This window comes from Pterocles gutturalis, unplaced genomic scaffold, assembly GCF_000699245.1.
Source record: "Pterocles gutturalis isolate BGI_N339 unplaced genomic scaffold, ASM69924v1 scaffold36546, whole genome shotgun sequence".
Lineage (NCBI taxonomy): Eukaryota > Metazoa > Chordata > Aves > Pterocliformes > Pteroclidae > Pterocles > Pterocles gutturalis.
The window spans coordinates 12,785-32,299 of record NW_010104305.1 but is presented as its reverse complement, the minus strand read 5'-3'; the positions used below and the strand labels follow the sequence as shown (position 1 = coordinate 32,299).

Below are 19,515 nucleotides of genomic sequence, written 5' to 3'. Positions count from 1 at the left end.
CCGAGGCAAGAGGGGGTCAGTTAAACAGCTCCTAGCCCATCATCAACATCTTTAGCTGTACTCCACCAGCTCCATGGAGATGCAGTTCTGATATTTTTAGAAGTAATCACCTCCATGTATTTCAGCATTGTTCATTCTAAAACACATTCTTGCCTTGACTTTGTTTATAGAATTTTTTAAATAGAAATTAACTATTTTTCCTTATTTTCCAAGTAGTGCTTATGCAATTCAATGACAGAAAGTGCTGCTGTACTTGAAGGAACTTGCTGTTAAATCTTTATTAAGTTGCATGCCCATGTCTGCTCTGCCTGGAGTGCCATAAACCCCCCTCACTTTTATGGGGTTCAGTGGATGTAGATGTGTGCCAAGTAGAGAGACAAAGAAAGTTTGACCTGTGTAACACAATAGGAGAAAAGCTGTACCCTGGAATCTGAAAAACACAACGTATCTCTTTGGCAGAAGCAGAACTTGAGCATCAGCAGCTTTGATCTAATGCCACCAAGGCCCAATAAGCCTCAAACACGGTGACCATTTCAGAGGCTTGTATAGAAAATGGCTACGTAGTGAACGCCTGGCTCAACTGTTTCAAATTTTGATGGGTAGAAATGCTTTAAAGCTGCCGTTCCAAGTCTTGCAATCCAAGCTAGAACTGTTTCTTTTTTTTCCCACCCCTTACATTTACAGCCAATTTTCTAGCCAACATGCCCTTGCGAAGTTCTGGCAAGTTGAGCATGGATACCAGAAAAGAAGATGGGGAGACCACAGCACCTGCCCCTCCGCAGAAGAAGCTGTCCTGTCAGTGCCACCACCACTGTCCTGAGGACTCAGTCAACAGCACCTGCAGGTTTGTTGGATATATATTCAGTGCTGAAACATAGGAAAACATATTTGTGGTAGCTCAGCAGTTCCAAAATGAGTGTTGCAGTTTTTGTCTAAGCAGTAATATGCAAAAAGGTTGTTTATACATTGTGTCTAAAAATCAGAGGTAATTTTTACCTAGATATCAGCTGAGATTTGTATTTTTATGTGTGTTTACATCTTTACAGTTTTAGATAATACTTGTGTTAATTCATTGTGTATGAAATATTCTGAAAATAGAAATTTGTTTTGAAAGGTTCATGCAGTTAATGAGGCTTAGAGATATATTGAAATGTCAGTAAACACTTATAAATTTATAATCACTGTCTATGGAACACCGTTTGTAAGAACCATGCTCTTGGTGTGTGTCTTAGCAGTAACTGAGCTTCAAGGCTTTGGGTTTGTTCTTGTGCCCATGCTCAAAGGAATCTTTTTCTTGTGGTTAAGTGTTGAGTATTTTCTTATACTAGCTATAGTCTTCTGTTTGGTTTTGTGTTTAAGGTAGTAAAAACTGCTCGTTTGCGTTGGATTTTGCTTCCTCAGATCCTTCTGCCTCCCTGGGGAAGAGGCATGTCCAGCTGTACACAGTCCCCTTGAAGGCTCAGCCTTGCTCTGAGTTGCACTGACACTGCCCGAAACAGCAGAGGTGACTGAGGGGACCTGTGGTGGGACCAAGCTGCTGTTCCTCCACCCAAAAGCAGCTCTTGCTGGACACCTACTATTGCTGTTGGATGAGGGTGGGGGTCAAACACCTCTGTCTTGGCTCTAGGTACATGTACGGTTTTCTTTAGCTGTAGTGAAGTGGGGCTGAGCTCTTCATGTTTCACATGAGGAATTTAAATTTTTCTGCTTATTTAGAGCAGGTGAGGTATGGGAGCTATTCACCATCAGCTGTAGCCTGGCGGAACTGGGGGAATGTGAGAAGCATGGGAGCAGGGCACAGATGTGAGTGAGCCCAGGGTTGGGTATGCGCTGCTGCTCAGGGTGAGCCAGTCTGACATTGTGTCAGCTCTTGGAGGCAGCACATTAAAAAGGTACATGGGGAAAACCTAAAGCTGCTGCAGGTATTGTTTTGTTGGATTTTTTGAGTGGTGTTTTGTGGACTGACTTAATTCTGCTCAGCCTGCAGTTTCACACTGAAGTGTATCAGAGTTTTGATGACAGCTGTAAATACCATTTCCCCTTTCTGACCTCTTCCTTCAGCCCATGCTCTGGCCAGGAGTTAGACCTAACTGCTCTCCCATGACAGCCAGTTTAAGAAGCTGTAAAACCCCACTCTGATATCAATTTGCAGATCCCCTGCAGCGCGAATGAGCTGTTTCCTGTTCCTGCCCAGTCAGAGCCACTGCTTTCACACGTGCTGGCTCACACAGGCAGTCACAGGGAAGTTGCAGATGACTTTTAAATCCAAGAATTAGGAAGCACAAAGGAATCCATGCTAATGAACCCCCTGAACAAGGTTTATACACCAGCTGGGGAGGCCTGCTGTTGCACATTGGTTCGTAGGCATTACTACATGAAGTATTTCGAATGAATGTCCTATTAAAAATGTCCTATTAAAATGGATTTGTACATTTTCCCCTCACTATGATACTTTAAAAAAAACTCTCTTCAGAGTCCTCTTTACAGTGTGAAATACGAAACTTGGTTTTAGCTGTTAGTGCCCAAGAATAGGCAGTTTAGTAGTAATAAAATGCAAAATTATACCCCCTTCTGTCTTCATAATCTTTGCACATTTCAGGCTTGGCTGTTATACTTGAGTGGCAATTCTTTTTTCCAATTTAAGCATCAAAATAATAATTGAAAATTAAATTTACTCATCAAATATTGATCACTGCTCTGTCCAGGAAAATGGAAACAGTCAAAAGGCTTGCATTTATCCAGAGCTACTCCTCTTTCCCATCCTACACTGTCACCTGAGCACTATCCACCTTGCCACTTGCCCTGGTATAAGTGAAAAATTGCTGACAAGTTTGGAGCAATATAAACCAAAACATTTAAATTAACTTAAATGAAATACCCAGCCTTCATGGCTTGTCAGCAATGATCCTTTTGAGGATGGCAGTCATTGCTATGGCTGCCCTTACCTTGGTGTGAGAGCTGCAGGGAGCTACAAAGGACACAACACCCCTTGTTCTCCCTGCATCTGCTTCACTTTTGGTCTGTAATCTGCTTGAATTCCCTACTACATAGCTGGAATTAAGAATGAAAAATTACATGAGACATTACAGTGAGAAGAGGGTCCTAAGCCTAATGGCGGGAGAGTAGTTATTATGTCCCCAGTTTTTATTAGCCCCCATATTATGGCTGGGTTGAGACACAGATTTCAAAAGATTTGACCAAGACCACCCAGGTTAGCAGGGATTATTAGTTTCCCCCCATGTTTTGGGATCATCCTGCTAGTCAGGCAGTAACTTTCTCATTTCATCCCTGCCTGAATGAGAGTTGGCACAGTTTTAAAGCGCTCAGGAATTCTCATTGAACCTTGCTATAAAGGAAGTTTCCCCATATTGAAGTTCAAGCAGTATCGATCACACTGTGTTTGTCTGAAGACTAAATGAACTGTTCCAGATTAAAAGTTATTGCATTAATTATCTTCTTCCCTCAGACGTAGCCACAAAAAACCTTTTACATTTTATAGTAAAAAAATCACCTCTCTCAGCAGCTCTATCGGTCTGTTAAGCTTTGCGCTGTGTTTGGACCTGCAGAATGTGGATCTGTGAGCCCTGTGGGGATGAGTCGGCACATGTTAGGGCACCCCAGGGCCTGGCAAAGCCGTGACACCCAGGAAATTCACTGATCGCATCCACAGCCAGGGCTTGGGCTCTGGAGAGCATCAGGCACCATCCCTACCAGGGCGTCTCACGGAAGCAGGGAACCCTTTTGTGTGCCCAGGAGCAAGGAGGGCTCTGCAAGTTCAATGGGAAAGCAGTTCCAGCTGTGTTTAAATTAAAAGTCTCAGAATAAAATAGCTAGTCCTATTGCAATCGCCATTAAAACTTTCTCATAAAAAGCAGCCTGAAGATTTTGGTCTGCTGCCACAGGTATTTATCTATTAAAGTGTAGATTCTGCCTGTAGTACCAGTACTCTGAATGTTTATATAAAAATGAGGACATCTGGTGGCCATTGAAAATCCTCTTCATAGCTGTATTTTTAGAAATTTTAAAGTCAATATTCTTTAACCCCACCTGTATCAAATCCTCTGACAGCCTGCTGTGTTCTTATACAGAATTTCCCTTTCTTTATACTTCTGCAGCTTAAGTCCAATAATACTTTAGGGAGCTAAGGATAACACTGCGGCTTAAAATGCAGATTGTTTTCTGTACCAACAGAAAAGCAGTAGCCCTCATTAGAGTGTGCCTTAAAAATGGGGTAACCCACAACCACAACAAGTTTTGGAGGGTCACCTCATCAAGAGAGGGTTAGTGTTAGGGAGTGATGAAAGAGGACTAAGCCATCCCCTCACCCCCCAGGACCCCATTTCCCTAAGGGTGCCTGAACACAGCAGGCAGAGACAGCTCCCTCAATGGCTCTTCATGGTGCTAGTGGTGATCTAGGACCAGGCAGGAGATAGAGCTGGAGACAGGTCCTCCTCTACCATTGCTCAGGGAGGAAGTTGATGCTCAAACCTGAGCTTAAATGGAGCCCCTGGTCAGGGGGTGTGTATGGGTGGAGGGGTCCCGGGTGGGGCCACTTCAGGAAATTGAAGTTCGTTTCAGTGCTCTGAGCCCTGACAATTAAGATCTTTGCAGAAGGTTTGCAATCCTCTGCTTGTAAAGGGTGTGTTAGCCTGCAGTGTGTTGAAACTTTATTCTTCTTTTTGAACATCTGTGCAATTCATAAAAGGCTTTCAGTAAAGAAGCTCAAAGCTGCTTTGAAAACATCCAGGACCTTGTTTTACTGTTCTATTTCCAGTTTTGTGTGTACAAAGTGAATGTACGGGCAGTTGTGTCTAATCATAATTAATTGCATATTTTAAAAAGTAGTGTTAGATTTAATTGGCTTTGACTGTAATGGGATTGCAGTGAAGGCAGAGGCTGATTAGGAACCTCATTGTACTCTATTCCACTCACAAATAAATGCTGACAGCTTTAAAGATCGGGCTGATAGAGTTTAATTTCTTATGTGTTGCCTGCTGGTCTTGATTGTGTTTCTGCCCAACTGTGTCTTGAGGTCGCTCTGGTTATCTAAAGCAATAAAATAATTAAGTTGCTTTTTCAGTGTTACTAGAGGTGATAATTCACTTGAGTGATGTTATTTTCATTCTCCTGTTCTCCAGATTGAATTTTCTTTGTAATGTGGTATGTAGAAGGAAGAAGACTTCAACAGTATGCCAAAGCACTGAGATCAGGCAACTTTTCTTTTAAGCAACTTTAATTTTTAGGGTAAAGTTGAACATTTTCTGATAAAGGCGCTGTGGTGTGATCTTACAAGTTAGCTTTTCAAATTTTTTTTTTTAATGTAATCCTTTATACAAGGCTGTACAGGAGGCAGTTAAATCCCTTTTGATTATTACAACAAAAACCAAAGGGCAATGGGAGACAAATTCTTGCAAGCTCCAGTCTTTCCTTGCCCTCTCTGCCGGGGCTATACATCTCGTACGTGGCTCAGCAGGTGACTTTGCCCCAAGTGTTTAAACTGAAATGCAATGCCTCCCTCCCACGCTTTTCAACCATGCCCCAGAAATTCCTTTTTCTTAGTTTTGTTCAGGGCTTGCCCGTTTAGTCTTTAACATAAACCTCAATGCAATCCCAGTCTCCCTGTATTGAGACTCTCAGATACTCAGCATTACTCTCAGGTAGTTTTTTAGTGTATGGAAGTGCTTTGCTGTTACTGTGCAGAAAGTGCTGGAATACCTAAGACTTCCCCTGCATATTGAATTTACTTACACCCCAAAAAAATTCCAAAACAGGAAATATCCATGTTAAGTCTGTCCTAGCATTAAAGAAGCAGCCACATCATACAAATTCAACTGTAGTGTAATCTTAAGGTCAAGTAAAAGAAAACATTTGGTCTGTGTTTAAATTATGGAGACGAAAGAAAGGAATAAAATAAAAAAGGAAAAGAAGAAGATGAGCAGCTTTGACTATTTGCTTCTTGAGAGTTCTCACATCTGCTGAGATGGATTTTGCATCCATTTTGGATGGAGCCCTGGTGAGAATGCAGAGGTACCCATGCTTGGTGCTATGGCCATACCCCAAGTTGTGTGCTGTCAGATCTCATATTCTCAGCATGAAGCCTGGACGGTTTCTTGGGCTCTCCCTCACAGATTGGCATAATGGCTTGTTTTCTGCATTGTGACACCATGCCTCAGGGGGCACTGTTTGATCCAATTTGTGATTTGGTAGAACAATGCCAAGACACATTTGGTGGGCTGGATCATGTCTCAGTCCTGGGAGAATAATATGGGCGGGCAGTATAGAGATAATATTGATTGACATATTGATATATGAAAAGATGCTCTGCTAGGATGAGTCGGGTACCCTTCTTTCAGTCTGCATATAGCATTGTAGTGTCATTGCTGAGCACCCAGAGAGCCACAACATACCACACGCTGCAGAGTGTGGTAGGACCAGCATCACCATCACACATCACTAGTTTGACTGGAAGCTTTGGTCCATTGTGAGCCAGCTTCTTTGCTCTGTTGCACCTTAATGTCTCTCCTTGCGTTGGGAATAGCTGTGCAAACATCTAAAGGTGCATCTGGCTCAACAACCCTTGTCACTTGGTTTCATGATGCTCCCTGATGCACAGCCACTAACTATAATATTTTTCCTGAAAAATGAGCCTGTCTTGAACACATTTACAGTGTCTCTTTGTTTTATAGATCATGTCCAAAGGTAGGGTTTTGCTAAATGTGGCCTTCAGCATCTTTCTTAAGAGAAGGACGTGACAAAATATGTGAATTAGAGGCAAACTGGGAGTCAGCCAATTTTCAAACTGTATTATTTCAGCCAGTCTTTGCAGAAGAATATGAAGTTTCCCAGATTATATTATGCATAATCTAACATTTTGATAATTTTTAAAAACTAGTAATGTTGCCTTGGATGGTAATTAAAAGATGTTCTTTCTGATATCAAAACCAGGAGTATAAAAAAGGAGGGGTGGACAAAAATAATACTCATATAGGCTCAATTTCAACTAACATTAAAGATAAGGAATCTTTTCATCGAGTTATTTAACCCATCTATTTGTCATAGGCACTGAACGAGGGAGAGAGGTTGCTTTTCCAAGTTGTGTGTTGCCATCACACACAGAGAGCGGGACAGGAAATATTCAGCAGTCAAGTTTTGGTAGCTGAGGTATCACATCTTCTGTGAGAAATGGCTGGTGGCCAGCGAGGACATCTGTGTGAGCAGCTGCAAAGCTGTTGGCCTCTGTTCCTCTCTTCTGGCATTTAGTAAAGGTCTCGGTTAAGATCACCTCTTTCTTTCTGGTAATCTGTAATTGTAGCAGCACCTTCTGCATCAGTGTCTGTCAGTGTTTCTGCTATTAACTCCCTCTGTCTTTGTGGCATTTAACTTGGCTGTAAAAATTCACACTTGACAAATATGTGACATACCAGATCTGTGCTTGTTAGTGATCGCATCCGAAATGTATTTAATCACTCTCTTGCACCATACTCGATGCTTTAGTGGAGGAGGTTAGTGGATGTGCATCCGGGTGTATTCAGTACCATTAGCTTGAGTTCCTTCTTTACACACCATTTGCAGAATCAAATTACATGAAATTCAAATTGCAAATTACACAGAATTCAAAGTACAGTGTTTAAGAAAATAGTAATTCTGTAGTAAAAATTTTTGCTGGGAATTGGAGAATAGGTTTTTCGCATTGCTTTGCATATCAGCCGTGTACATATGTTTCTATTTGTGCAGTCACCAAAATAAACATTAAATTGGAGACGATGCAGACTTACCTGACATGTTTCTCACTTGTTATAGTAGTAAGAACAGTTTCATTTTTACCATAGGCAGGTAGGAGGTAGGGTAATCAATAAAACAGCAGGGGTATGCCCTGCCCTTTACTTGCAGTGTGTGGTCCCTCTGACATCCTGTGAACCAGGAGAAGAGGTTGTGGGCAGGGGAGGAGCAGCTAAGAGACAGCTTTCAGAAGAGTCACTTTTACCTCTTGCCCAAACACCTGAAAAAAAATATCAGTAAGATAATGAGTTCTCATATTGCATGAAAACTTTTTGGTTTGTTTTTTCTTAGAGGAAGCAAGAAACAAGCATTTATTCTGCTCAGCATTGCTTTTTTTTTAATTGTCTCACACTTTTCCTTCATCACTCTATTGTTGTCTGTAAGGAACGTGTTCTACCCTTATTATTGCAGCTTTATAACTTTTCCATTTTGCTCTATCCAATGTAATTGTGTTTGTCTTTTTAAATTTGGAGTAACATTTTCAGAGAGACTAAAGTACCTGAGGAGCCTGAATTTAATTTTCAGAAATGAGCTAAGAATCAGAGTCCCATGGCAAGTCAGGGGAAAAAAAAAAAAAAGAAATAAAACTCCTGACTTTCCTGCTTCTTTTCTCCCTTCTGCAAACAATTTGACTTTTCCTTCCTTTGCTTTGCTTTGGTGAACTGAGCATTTTGGTTTTTACTGGGGACTGTTAGCTGTGGAGTTCATTTTTATTTCACTTGATTGCAATTTATTGCTGTGTTGCTCTGTCCCCTAGGTTAAACTTACTCATTACTTTGAATCAAAGGCACCATGCAAACAAATAAAATCTAATCTAATATTCTACTCTAATGGATTCCTTACAGTCTCTCTTCTTGGCTATCCTATTGTTCCTATCTTTTAAGCTGAAGCAATGAAATCAAGGTGGTTATTGCCCAGAAGGGTTGATGTCTCCTTTTCTTGCTCATATGCACAATGTCAGAGAAGCGTAGAAGTCATCACTCACTTCTCCAAGAAAGTAATTTGTAACATGCAACTGGCTACTTCTCAAATCCAGAAGTCAATAACCCGTGATAGATTATTATTTGAAGTAATAAGCTTACTGTGGCTAGACCCTGCACCACTAATATAAAAATATGCCACAGCAAATGTTTGACATGATCCTATCCAGCATCTCTCTGTCATGTAGCTAATACTTAGAAATTGTGTTTATCTCTCATATGTGTAACTGTGCCTCTCGTTTCCTACATCTTCATTGCCTTTGCTGTTGTTGCTCTGTTAGACTTGCTGTATTTAAATTTCCTAATCCCTTTTTTTTTCCTTTTTATTGCCTTGTTTTAACTGAGTTTGTTTCTTCTCTTCTGAAAAATACTTATTGCACATAATAACCACTGTTATTTTCCTGGGGAAATAACAGAATATTTTATTTTTATGTGACTTAAATGCCTTACATTAAAGATTTTTTTTTCTTTATTTTTGGATCCTCTTCCTGCAAATCAGTCAATTTGTGTTTCTTGCACACATACCTCATTGAGTTGAGAAATTAATGTAATGCTGAGAAATTAATGTACAGCAGCCTCAGTAAAATGCAAACACCCTTTTCATGCCCTCCTCCCTGTCTTTCCATAGCATTCAGGCATGTGACCTTCATCAAGGAAGGACATTCATCACCAGCACCATCTAGCCATCTGTTAGTGTATGTGTCCTCCCTGGTGCGCATTCCTGTAACTGGAAGCCTTATGGATCACTTCAGGCTTCTAACCCAAGTAAACAGTTATCAAGGGTGTTGATGATAACTCAAGGACTCATACACGACAGCGTTGCAGTTTGTAATATGGTTAAAACAGGAATCACAAATCACTCTTAATAACATTTTACGTTTAGTATCTCCAAAATTTTCCTTTCATCAGGTCTCTGCCATGGTGCAAATACCCATGCCTGGTTCCCATGCCCAGGGCAGACCTGCAGTAGCGTTGATGCTTGCACTTAAAGAGGTCTCCAAGGTCTTAACACACTAATGGCCTTAGGCAGAGAGTTGCAGTGTTTGTTAGTGGAGTTTATAGCTGTGAAATGTTGGAAAGGTAAGCATGTCAGCCCCGAGGCAGAGGCTCCTTTGGCTGTGGAAGAGCTGGTCCCCAGTGCTGTTGGCTGCTGGACTGCATTGGAGGGGTTGCCTTGGGTGCCTGAGTCTTCTAGCCTGCCTTAGTGCATTGATTTGTTAATGGCAGGTTTGCCTTGCAAGGAACAAAGTTTGAGACTATATTCAGCAGCACATTTTTCACCTCAAAGCCTTTTCCTGATTCATCCTTTACCATCCTCAGCACTGATGGCTACTGCTTTACCATCATAGAAGAAGATGAGTCCGGTGGACATTTAGTCACCAAGGGATGTCTCGGATTAGAGGGCTCGGACTTCCAGTGTCGGGTAAGAAGGCATTTGCTGCCCAAGTGTCGCTTATCACTTTTTGATATTTTTCAATTGAAGTGGAGTCAAAAGACATTACTATGTCCATGTTTTTGACTTCTGTTCATTTGGCAGAGAGTTGCTCCGCCTTGATTGCTGAGAGGAGTGCATTTATATCTCCAAATGTTAATATTATAGCTGCCTCTAACAATAACTTAAGCTTTTGTTTTTGACACAACTGTTACTAGTAACACCCCTAGCTTGGAGAAGGTTTGAATTTAGAGAAATGCAGTCTAATTCTTTAAGTCTCCATGGTAGCTAAAGTTAGTTAGGATGTTATTTGACAGCCTACAGTGACCTTGATGTCTTACATGGCTTTGCACTTTGGTTTTGGATATCTGGTGCCAGAAATTCCCTTTATGTCCAGTGCTCACGTAATGGACAGCAAGTCTTGCTGCACGAATGCAGGGGTTATGGGCAGTGGAGCAAGGTGGCTGTGAAGTGCTTGCCTTTCCTAACATTAACCTTAAATGATTTTACATGAGCATAGAACAGTCTAACTATCAACGTACATGGAAGGTATTTTACCCAGCTTCCCATGAGAGCAGAAGGAGCAGCTAAATGAGTCCACACAGCAATTCCTGTATTATGCTGGCTAAGCTGTTTTGAATACCCACGTTAACTTATTTTTGTAATATAAGTCTAACTGATGGGCATATGTGACTTTCACAGTTCTGTCTTGCACTATTAGAGCCAATCTGTCCCTTCTGCAGCACTAGGGCACCCACAGAAATACGTTACCGGTGAATTCATCTCTTAATTACCTAGATTAAATATTGCTGGATACGCTCAGTGGCAGAAATCCTTACTCCGCACATCCTAGAAATCCGTAACAGGCTGCAGTCCAGCTGACAAGCACATCTTTCTCCCAAGTGCTGGGATGGCGTTGTGTATTTCCAATGCAGATATTTACTTTACTTTCTATCCAATTGTCTCTTGCAGGACACTCCCATTCCACACCAAAGAAGATCTATTGAATGTTGCACAGGCCAAGATTACTGTAACAAACACCTTCACCCCACGCTGCCACCACTGAAAAATCGAGGTAAGGGGAGGTAAATCCAGTCCCAACCTGATATTTTCCTGTTGTTGCTCTTTGCGCTTTGGGAAGAAACAAAGCCAAAACCAAAGCACCCCCTTCCAACTGCACATGATTAGAGAGATAAACTGCATTAAACACTATCGCTGAATTCCTTTAGGTCATGTGGAGAGCGGTGCCTTGACCTGAGGTTCCTGGTACTTGCTGTTATTCACATTGCATCCATGCAATGAGCACCAGATGCGTTAGAGTTGTGCGATATTGTTCTAGCACAGAGCTGCTGGCTATCAGCAATCATCTCAAATACTTAGGCTAGTCGTGGCAGAGGATACCTATGTATATTTTTAGCCTGATAATAAAATTGAATCCTCTTTCTACTCCCTGCAGTATGCACTACTGTAGTTCCTAAATCCACACACAGCTGGGACCAATCTCCAGTGGGTAATCAGTCAGTTCAAGTAGACTCAAGTCCATTAAGCTTTTCTTATTTAAAGGACCTAGTAATCCAGCACTAGGACAGTGACCAGTCACTAAAGCGGATTTTCTACTTGGAAAATGTAGCTGAAAATAGAATGTAGCATAAGAGCTCATGCACTGGTATTTTTTTTTTAATTTGTTATTTGAGAACAACTGGACGTGTATTAATTTACTAGATTCTGGGGCAAGGTTTTAACTTGTTTGTTTGTTTGTTTGAACATCCCATTCTGAAAACTGGTAAAACTATTTTGTCTGGATGTTGCAGAATACATTCTATAGAAATGTATTCCTAAGTGAGTGTAAATTCATCCGTGATAAACTCTTGGGATTGGCAGCAGTGGCCGTGGTGGTTAGCATGGAGTTTAGTCTGCGAGAGTCAGTTCAAGGTTGCAGGAGAATTTGTAATCGTGGCATTCTGAGTTGAAAATCCAGATTAGTGTGCAGATGCACTTTTAATTATGCAAACATCAGATACTTAGCCAAATGCACACTCAGAGAAAGCTTTCACTCATGGAAGCTGCTCCCTTCACACCCACAAAATTCTGCACAGATGGGCTGCAGAATCAGGCCGATGGAGAGTAGTATGTAAATATTTCACTGTTTACTAGCAAACCATAAAGTCAGAGAAACCTCGTAAAATTTTAACTTCCAACATAAGAGTTATGTACTACTTTGTTGGTTTTTTAATTTCAAAAAGTTCTTTAGAGTGAGAGAGAAGCTCCAAAAGGAAGTCAATATTTGTTCACACTTACTTAGTGTATCAATAAATATCATTCCAGTTTGGAAAACGTTGCCATGATTTCTTCTTACTGCTGACTGAGTTTATTCTATGTGAAAACTACTTAAAAATACTGAACCAATGCCTAACTCTAGACATCTGCCTTATGAAGATTTTAGTTCTTTGGCAATACTATCTGCTGCTCATGCAGAAAGCAATAAAACAAGCTTTTGGTAGTGGCAGAAGTTGTTTGGCTCAGTGTTGGATTTGCTCTGTGTGTCTATGGGGTAAACAAAGCATTACTTGGGCACCGTGGTGGCAGACCCATTAAAGAGCAGAGAGAATATTTGTTGAAAGAAAAATTTCATAGAGCTGGAACAGGACTCTAGCTGCTCTGTGTTGCAGAGTTGTCTATTTTAGTATGACAAACAAAAGGTGATGTATTCACTCAACGTATTCTGAAGCCTTCTGTTTGAAATAAGCTCTCGCACTCCCGGCATCCTGATAGTATATTGTGGAAACACATTTCAGGAGCTGCTTCATTAAATGTGGCTGGACAGGGCTGCCATCAGCACCTTTATTAAAGCGTTAAGTAAATATGTCATTTTTGATGGCAGGCCTGTTTTAATTTGTTGTTGCTGTATGCTAGTGTGAAAGCTCAGAGAAAAGCCACAGTTTGAGCTGTAGATCTTTGCTGCAACCAGGCACAAATGCTGTGTACAAATACACACTACTGCCAGTGCCCAGCACCACGGCTGTGGACGTTGTTTCTGTTGGAAACACTTAGATTAGGCTGTGATTGACTGAGTACTGCTAGAATTGTATATCAAAATTAACAAACTGTAAGTACAAAGAAAGAGAAGATGAACTTAAAAACAAGCTTCTAGGAACAACCTCCTGACCTCCAGGATTCCAGGAAAAATATGTATGTTCCTCAGTATTTAAAAAGCAAACAGAAATTTGTTTTCTGATGAACTTACGAGGTCCGAGGTCATGTCTCATGGGAAACAGAGTCTAGGGAGAGCGTCCAGCTGCAGGTCAGAGGTTGTTGAACTGCAGATTAACCTATGCACCAAGGTAACATCTACAAAGGCAAGCGACTTGTATTCTCAAAGTGCTTTTCCAGACCGGGCATGTGCTGGAGTGTGGGTTTTACCTCCTCCCATGAAAGGCAAGGAGCACCACGTACATGAAAGTGGGAGCTACAAGAATTAACACTGTTCAAAGCAAACCTTGTTAGGAAAGATGGTAGAAACAGCAGCTAAGCCTGAGTTTTGAGCTCATCTTGCTACAGAATGAGCAGGATAAAATACCCCAGAGAAACCGTGAAGTCCTCCTCCTAACTGTACATCTGTCTTATTAAGGAAATGAGAGTCAAAATTGGGTCTGATACAACACCTCTGCTTTAAACAATAAAAGATATTCCTGGAAATCCCAGCGAAAGCACAGGCTGAGAGCAGTCGAGAGGAGAAATATGTCTTTGCTGATTTAGAGCCTATATAAGCAGAAGCGGTGGTGCCACCATGTCTGGCTCCCTGCCTGCGGAGCTAGTGATGAATGGGCAAGGGAATGATTGGAGGAACGATGGAGTTTGATGTGTGCACACAGTCTCCACGCCTCAGATTTCACTGCAGTTTTTACTCGGATAACCGTAACATTGTGAACTGGAGGGACCTGGGGAGGGAGGAGAACCTCCTCTCCCTTTGATACGCTGACTTCTCCCTTGAACCTGCTGGGTGGCATTTTCATTGCACTCCTCAGCACGGTCCTGTGGATGGCAAAGTGAGGGGAACAAGTGGTGGAGGAGGGGGAATCACAGGAGAATAACTGGGAGGCAAGTTGGTATCACCAAAGACCCTCCTTTTGTTTCCAGCTCTCCCTTTCTGTGGGGTTCACCACCAATGTTTACATACAACATAAAAATGTTAACATGCCATTTGCTGGGCTTCGTTATTACCAGCCAGCCGAGGTATGCAATAAAGCTTCCTAAACCTATCGCGTGCTTGTTCTGCTCCTGGTAATCGCTCACGGCTGCCTCCATGGAAGCTGCTGCTTATTCTCATCACCCCGCTGGTGGCATGTTGCAGTTACCAAGTTACAACACGAAAAAGCACAATGCTGGACTTCTTAAAGGACAGAGTATCTCCATCACAAAAAATGGCACCGACTGGCACCCACCACAGTGTTCACCACGGAGCCCACCAACCAGTGATGAAGCAGACTTACAGCTGAACTGCCCCATCCCTCCAGTGCCAAAAATGGTGCAGGGAAAGGCAGATTTGTCCTGCTGTTCTGTGGGGAATGGCATGGGCTGTGGGAGGAGAGAAGGGTTGGTCTCCAGCGGCACCAGTTCAGCAGATCAAGCAGACATTGCTGGTGTAAGAATGGGGGTGTGCTTTTAATCTCATGTTGTCCGTGGCAGCGGGTTTATAAAGTCCTCAAGCGAGCAAGCAAATGAAATTCTGCCAAAATGCTCGGAAAATGCAGGAAGTATTTGAAAGGTGAGACAGCGGCTCACTTATCATCAGTTTTGCCTCTCATTGCATCTAGCCAAATAAATACAGACATATGGAGGTTATTCTCCTCTCCCGGGAGAGCCAGTTGCATGCCCATGTTGTGTGTAGTGAACCATTGCTGTGTTAGCTGACTTTGCCAGCATGGGGGACATCACCTACTGCAAGAGTGTCAGCATCGCTGCAGCTGCAGCCCACGTTGGCCACTGCCAGCACAGAGATTAAGGCATTCCTTTATGTCTTGCATGCTTTGCTTGCAATTGCTTCATGTAATTGCATTCAGGTACCAAAAAAAAATTTTTGCAGCGTTAGAGTCTGAAGTTTGTTTGAGAGCTACACAGCGCTTCCAAAATGCCTTCTGACCTCTGGGAGAATCAAACTGAGTTTATTTACTTTTCTGAATGGAGGAAGTCTACTAGAAACATTAAGCACAGGGTTGGGATAATTCAAAATTATCTGCGTTTTAATAAGATTTCAACATCTGTATCCATTCCTCTCCCAGATTAAATACTTGGACACACACGATCAGCATGAAGAGTGTGGGTACTTTACAAGTTCTGGTAGTGCAGCACTTTGTGCACACTGTGTAAATGTGCGGACTTCCATGGCTTTGCTCTGTGGCATAGACAAGTGTGAGGAAGATCTGAATCACTCCCTCTGCCTGACATTAACATTCATTACGGACAGATACCCAGGTTTCTCCAAAGTACAAAATCCCCCCATATGGTCTTTGTGCTCCAGATTTCCCAGTGGGCTCTCGGTTTCGGCTTGCAGCCCGCGTGGATGGCAAGGGCAGGTAGAAATCTGCTGCAGCAGGGAGAATGATGGGCTTCAGTGTTTTCCTGACAGACATTGTGTCCGTGTCCCCTTTCAAAGGCATCGGCTGTATCTCTTGAATGTTGACACTGTGAATGCTCCTGGAGCAGGTAACGGCAGGTTAAAACATGGCCAGTGTGATGAAAAGGTGCATTGGTTGGTAAACTCTGTTTGCAGTGGGGAGGGGAAGGAAAGAAAGAGTTTGGGGAGAAAAAACAGAAGGGGAAACTGAATCTTTAAAATAAAAGACCCTGGCAGTAAACCAAGAGTCCCTTAGGTATCTCCTTGTCTCATTACCCTTGTAAATCTGCAACGTAATAGTGCCATTCCAGAGCGAGTCGATACGGATGGATTTCTTGCATTTTACGATGCGTTCAGTGTTACTGTGAAAGATGCAAGGCAGCGAGGCTGGGAGAGCTTCAGAAAACACAGTCCTCCTTTGCGTTATACTGGATAGCAACTTTGGGAGGGCAGTGTGTGTGTCTGCATATGCTGAAATACCATAATTTTGAGACTGTAGACAGTGGGGGAGGTTAAAGAAGAATAGTACTTGGTTTCTTGGTTTTTCAGCAGAGGAGCATGCATGGGGATCAGACTCTCTTGCCTGAGTTGAAAATACAGATTTGGAGACGAATGGTATCCTTTTTTAGTCTCCCATGCAAAGAACGACTGAAATATTTCAATAATTTTTTACATAACAGCATTTTCTACAAGTTATTTGGCACATTTCATTTTCAAAGTGTTTTACAGAATAGCTGCTGGAAGGATAGTGTTGCCCACCAGCATAGGAAGGACTCGCTGGCATACAGGGCTGCTACAGAGTGAATGGAGGAGAAAATTCCTGCTCAGGTGTTTAAAACAGGATCTGAGAGATGGATTATTTGTCAGTGATGGAAACAGACCTTCAAGGCCTTTAGTGGCCTGCCTTCTTGGGGGTTGGATGGTCTGCTGTGTCTTCCCTCCTAGGATAAATGCAATTATTCATTTTTTTTTTAATGTTAACTGCTAGATAGGACACTGCTTAATAAGAGTGATTTAAGATAGAGGCAGTGATTTTGGATGTCCTGGCTGATCACTTAGGGTAAGACACAGAGATATGGGTCTGAATTGATTTCTCATTTAAAGCCAAATGGGGAATTGCAAATCAAGGCAATGTCTTGCCTGAGTGAGGGCTGAAAAATCGAACAGGCTTTTGAAGGTGCCAGTTCTGCCCTCATCAGTGCCGCTCAGAGAGGAGGTGCCCAAAATGCCTGGGGAATGCAGGGGTGTCTTGCACAGCAGTAGAGAAGAAGGGAAACAGTCTTGTGCTCGCTGCACTTTTTAAGGCATATATGGCTTTTGATACTGACTTTGTGTCATCTCCCTTTCCAAATTTTCCTTTTAACCTCAGACTTTGCTGAAGGAAACATTCACCATAAGGCCCTGCTGATCTCAGTAACTGTTTGCAGTATACTTCTGGTGCTTATCATCATATTCTGCTATTACAGGTAAGTAAGGAATACTTTACCAGCTTGTTAATGTTCCCTCCAACATTTATCTTTTTACAGACTTAAGAATTAGAAAAAACTGAAGTGGACCTTGAGGAAAATAAATAAGAAACTGTAAATTTATGATGAGGGAAAATGTGTGTTTTATTTACGCTAGTCACAGGTATACCTGTGTGATGTATTTCATATAGCAACTTTTGCCCAACATCCTAAAAAAACAGTCAAGTAGAAGCACAGATTATTCTTTACTGAATCTAAGAAAGCCACAGGACAATTTTTATGTAGGGTAAATAAACCTAAGGCTTCTAAATGTGTTTATGTGGTCAAGAACTTCTCATAAAAAAGAGAGTAAATATATCTAGAATATTATCATCATCTACATACATTATGTTTAAACGATTTGTCACATTTTTCAAATTGTCCCAGATCCTATGACCTTACATCCTCTGGCTTCTAAAAGACCCACTGCAGTCAGTAAAATAAAATTATTTACTTAGTCCATGTTTTAAACATAGTGAAGTTTCTGAAAGGAAAACATTTGGTTGCTTTGCAAACTCACACCAGATTATGTGGTCTCTGAGTTTTATATTTAGAGTTTGATGCTGAAAACAGTTGCTAAAAAAAAAAAAAAAATTAAAAAAAATTGAAAATTTTGGGCAGTAAGTCCAGCATATTCCTCAGGGAAGCAGAGGAAGCTGTGAGTCTATGAATGAAGCAAACATGAAGGACAATGTGCGTTATTCATTGCACGTGTGTTCATTATATTCAAAGCTAATTTCACTTTCATGTAAAACAACAGATACAAACGCCAAGACATAAGGCCCCGCTACAGCATCGGGCTGGAGCAGGATGAGACCTACATTCCACCTGGAGAATCCCTGAAGGATTTGATCGAGCAGTCCCAGAGCTCAGGGAGCGGCTCTGGGCTCCCTCTCCTGGTAAGGAACCAATATTATCTTAATGCAAGCTTCGAAGGCAAAAATGAGTGGGGGGAGAAGACAAAAAGAGGTAAAAGAAATTATATTTGTGTGTTCTCAGTTGTTGTTTTAGGCTTGCTTTCTCTCCCAGAAGTGACAAGGATTTAAGCTGGAGAACAGCTGCTTTAGAAGCTGGAGACTTTTTTTTATTCATGTAGACCAAGCCAAAAAAGCTTAGTGTGGGTTTTTTGGTTTTTTGTTGTTGTTGTTCTTGTTTTTTTTTTTTTTTTTTTTTTTTTTTTTTACCTCAGCTCATTTATTATTTTAGCTACCTTAGGGTAAATACAGGCTAATAGACCTCACAGAAATTAATGAGGATTTACCCCAGTGTACAGGACAGCATCTGGTCCACTGGTCTTATTTTCTTCATTTTTACGTGCAATGCACAATAGCATTACAAACACTGACACATCATCTTTACGTAAAGGGAACTGTAATTTTTCAAACCTGGAACCTTTTTATGTGTAGACTTCAGTTTGCATTCAGAAGTCAAGAGCGAAGTGTTTTTCCTTTTAGTGTGGTAATCTCAAAGCTTAGAGGCATGGGGATGGAGTTCGTGATTATTCCTGAACTGACTCCAGGACACTGAGCTCACCTGCTGAAAAGGCAGAAGTTTTACATTCTGTGGCAAAACAGTTCTGTTCACGAGGGGTTTTGTTCTTGAGGGTCATCATTGCTTTTTAGTGCTGAAAAAATAAAAAAGGGCGCCTGATTACTTATTTAAAATACTGTCTCTGAGAAAATGAATTAGATTTCATGTTGATTTTCCAGAGAGGATATGTCCCTCCTGTCTCTCAAGCCTATTAGTTTGTAGTGATCCTATTAATGTTGATGTTGTCCAGTTTCCAAGTGGTACATACTATCTATCTGTTTTTTGCCAACACATCTTGTTTCTACACCCTAAAGAAAAAATAAAATGGGAAGTTTTGTAATTCCTTAAAATGAAGCAACAGGCTGAATGGTTGGCGAAAATCTGACTAAACTCAATTTGTTCTGGCAGGAGAAAGTGCTTAGAGTCCCATTTAAATAAAACGCCGACTTTTTTAAAAATCCAGTTTTCTGACAATTAGCATAGCACTTGAGAAAAAAAAAAAAAAAGCCAAGCTGCCATAGTGGGTGTTGTGACTGGTGCTGAGCATGGAAAACCAATGGTCATTTTTCTCCGTTGAGAGTAACTCCATCTTTGTCAGCAACATGGACAGTGGGATCCAGTGCACCCTCAGCAAGTTTGCAGATGACGCCGGGCTGTTTGGTGTGGTTGCCATGA

At 41.6% G+C, this 19,515-nt stretch overlaps 1 protein-coding gene across 1 annotated transcript in view; it reads left to right on the top strand.

The window, feature by feature from the left end:
• The first annotated feature begins 692 nt into the window (after window positions 1-692).
• BMPR1B (bone morphogenetic protein receptor, type IB) overlaps window positions 693-19,515 on the top strand; it is a 29,714-nt gene continuing 10,891 nt past the window's right edge. The window contains exons 1-5 of the mRNA XM_010087019.1: window positions 693-844; window positions 10,080-10,182; window positions 11,164-11,266; window positions 17,175-17,271; window positions 18,071-18,209. Coding sequence (XP_010085321.1) covers window positions 702-844; window positions 10,080-10,182; window positions 11,164-11,266; window positions 17,175-17,271; window positions 18,071-18,209 — 585 coding nt within the window. The 5' untranslated portion in view covers window positions 693-701. The remainder of the gene's footprint in view (window positions 845-10,079; window positions 10,183-11,163; window positions 11,267-17,174; window positions 17,272-18,070; window positions 18,210-19,515) is intronic.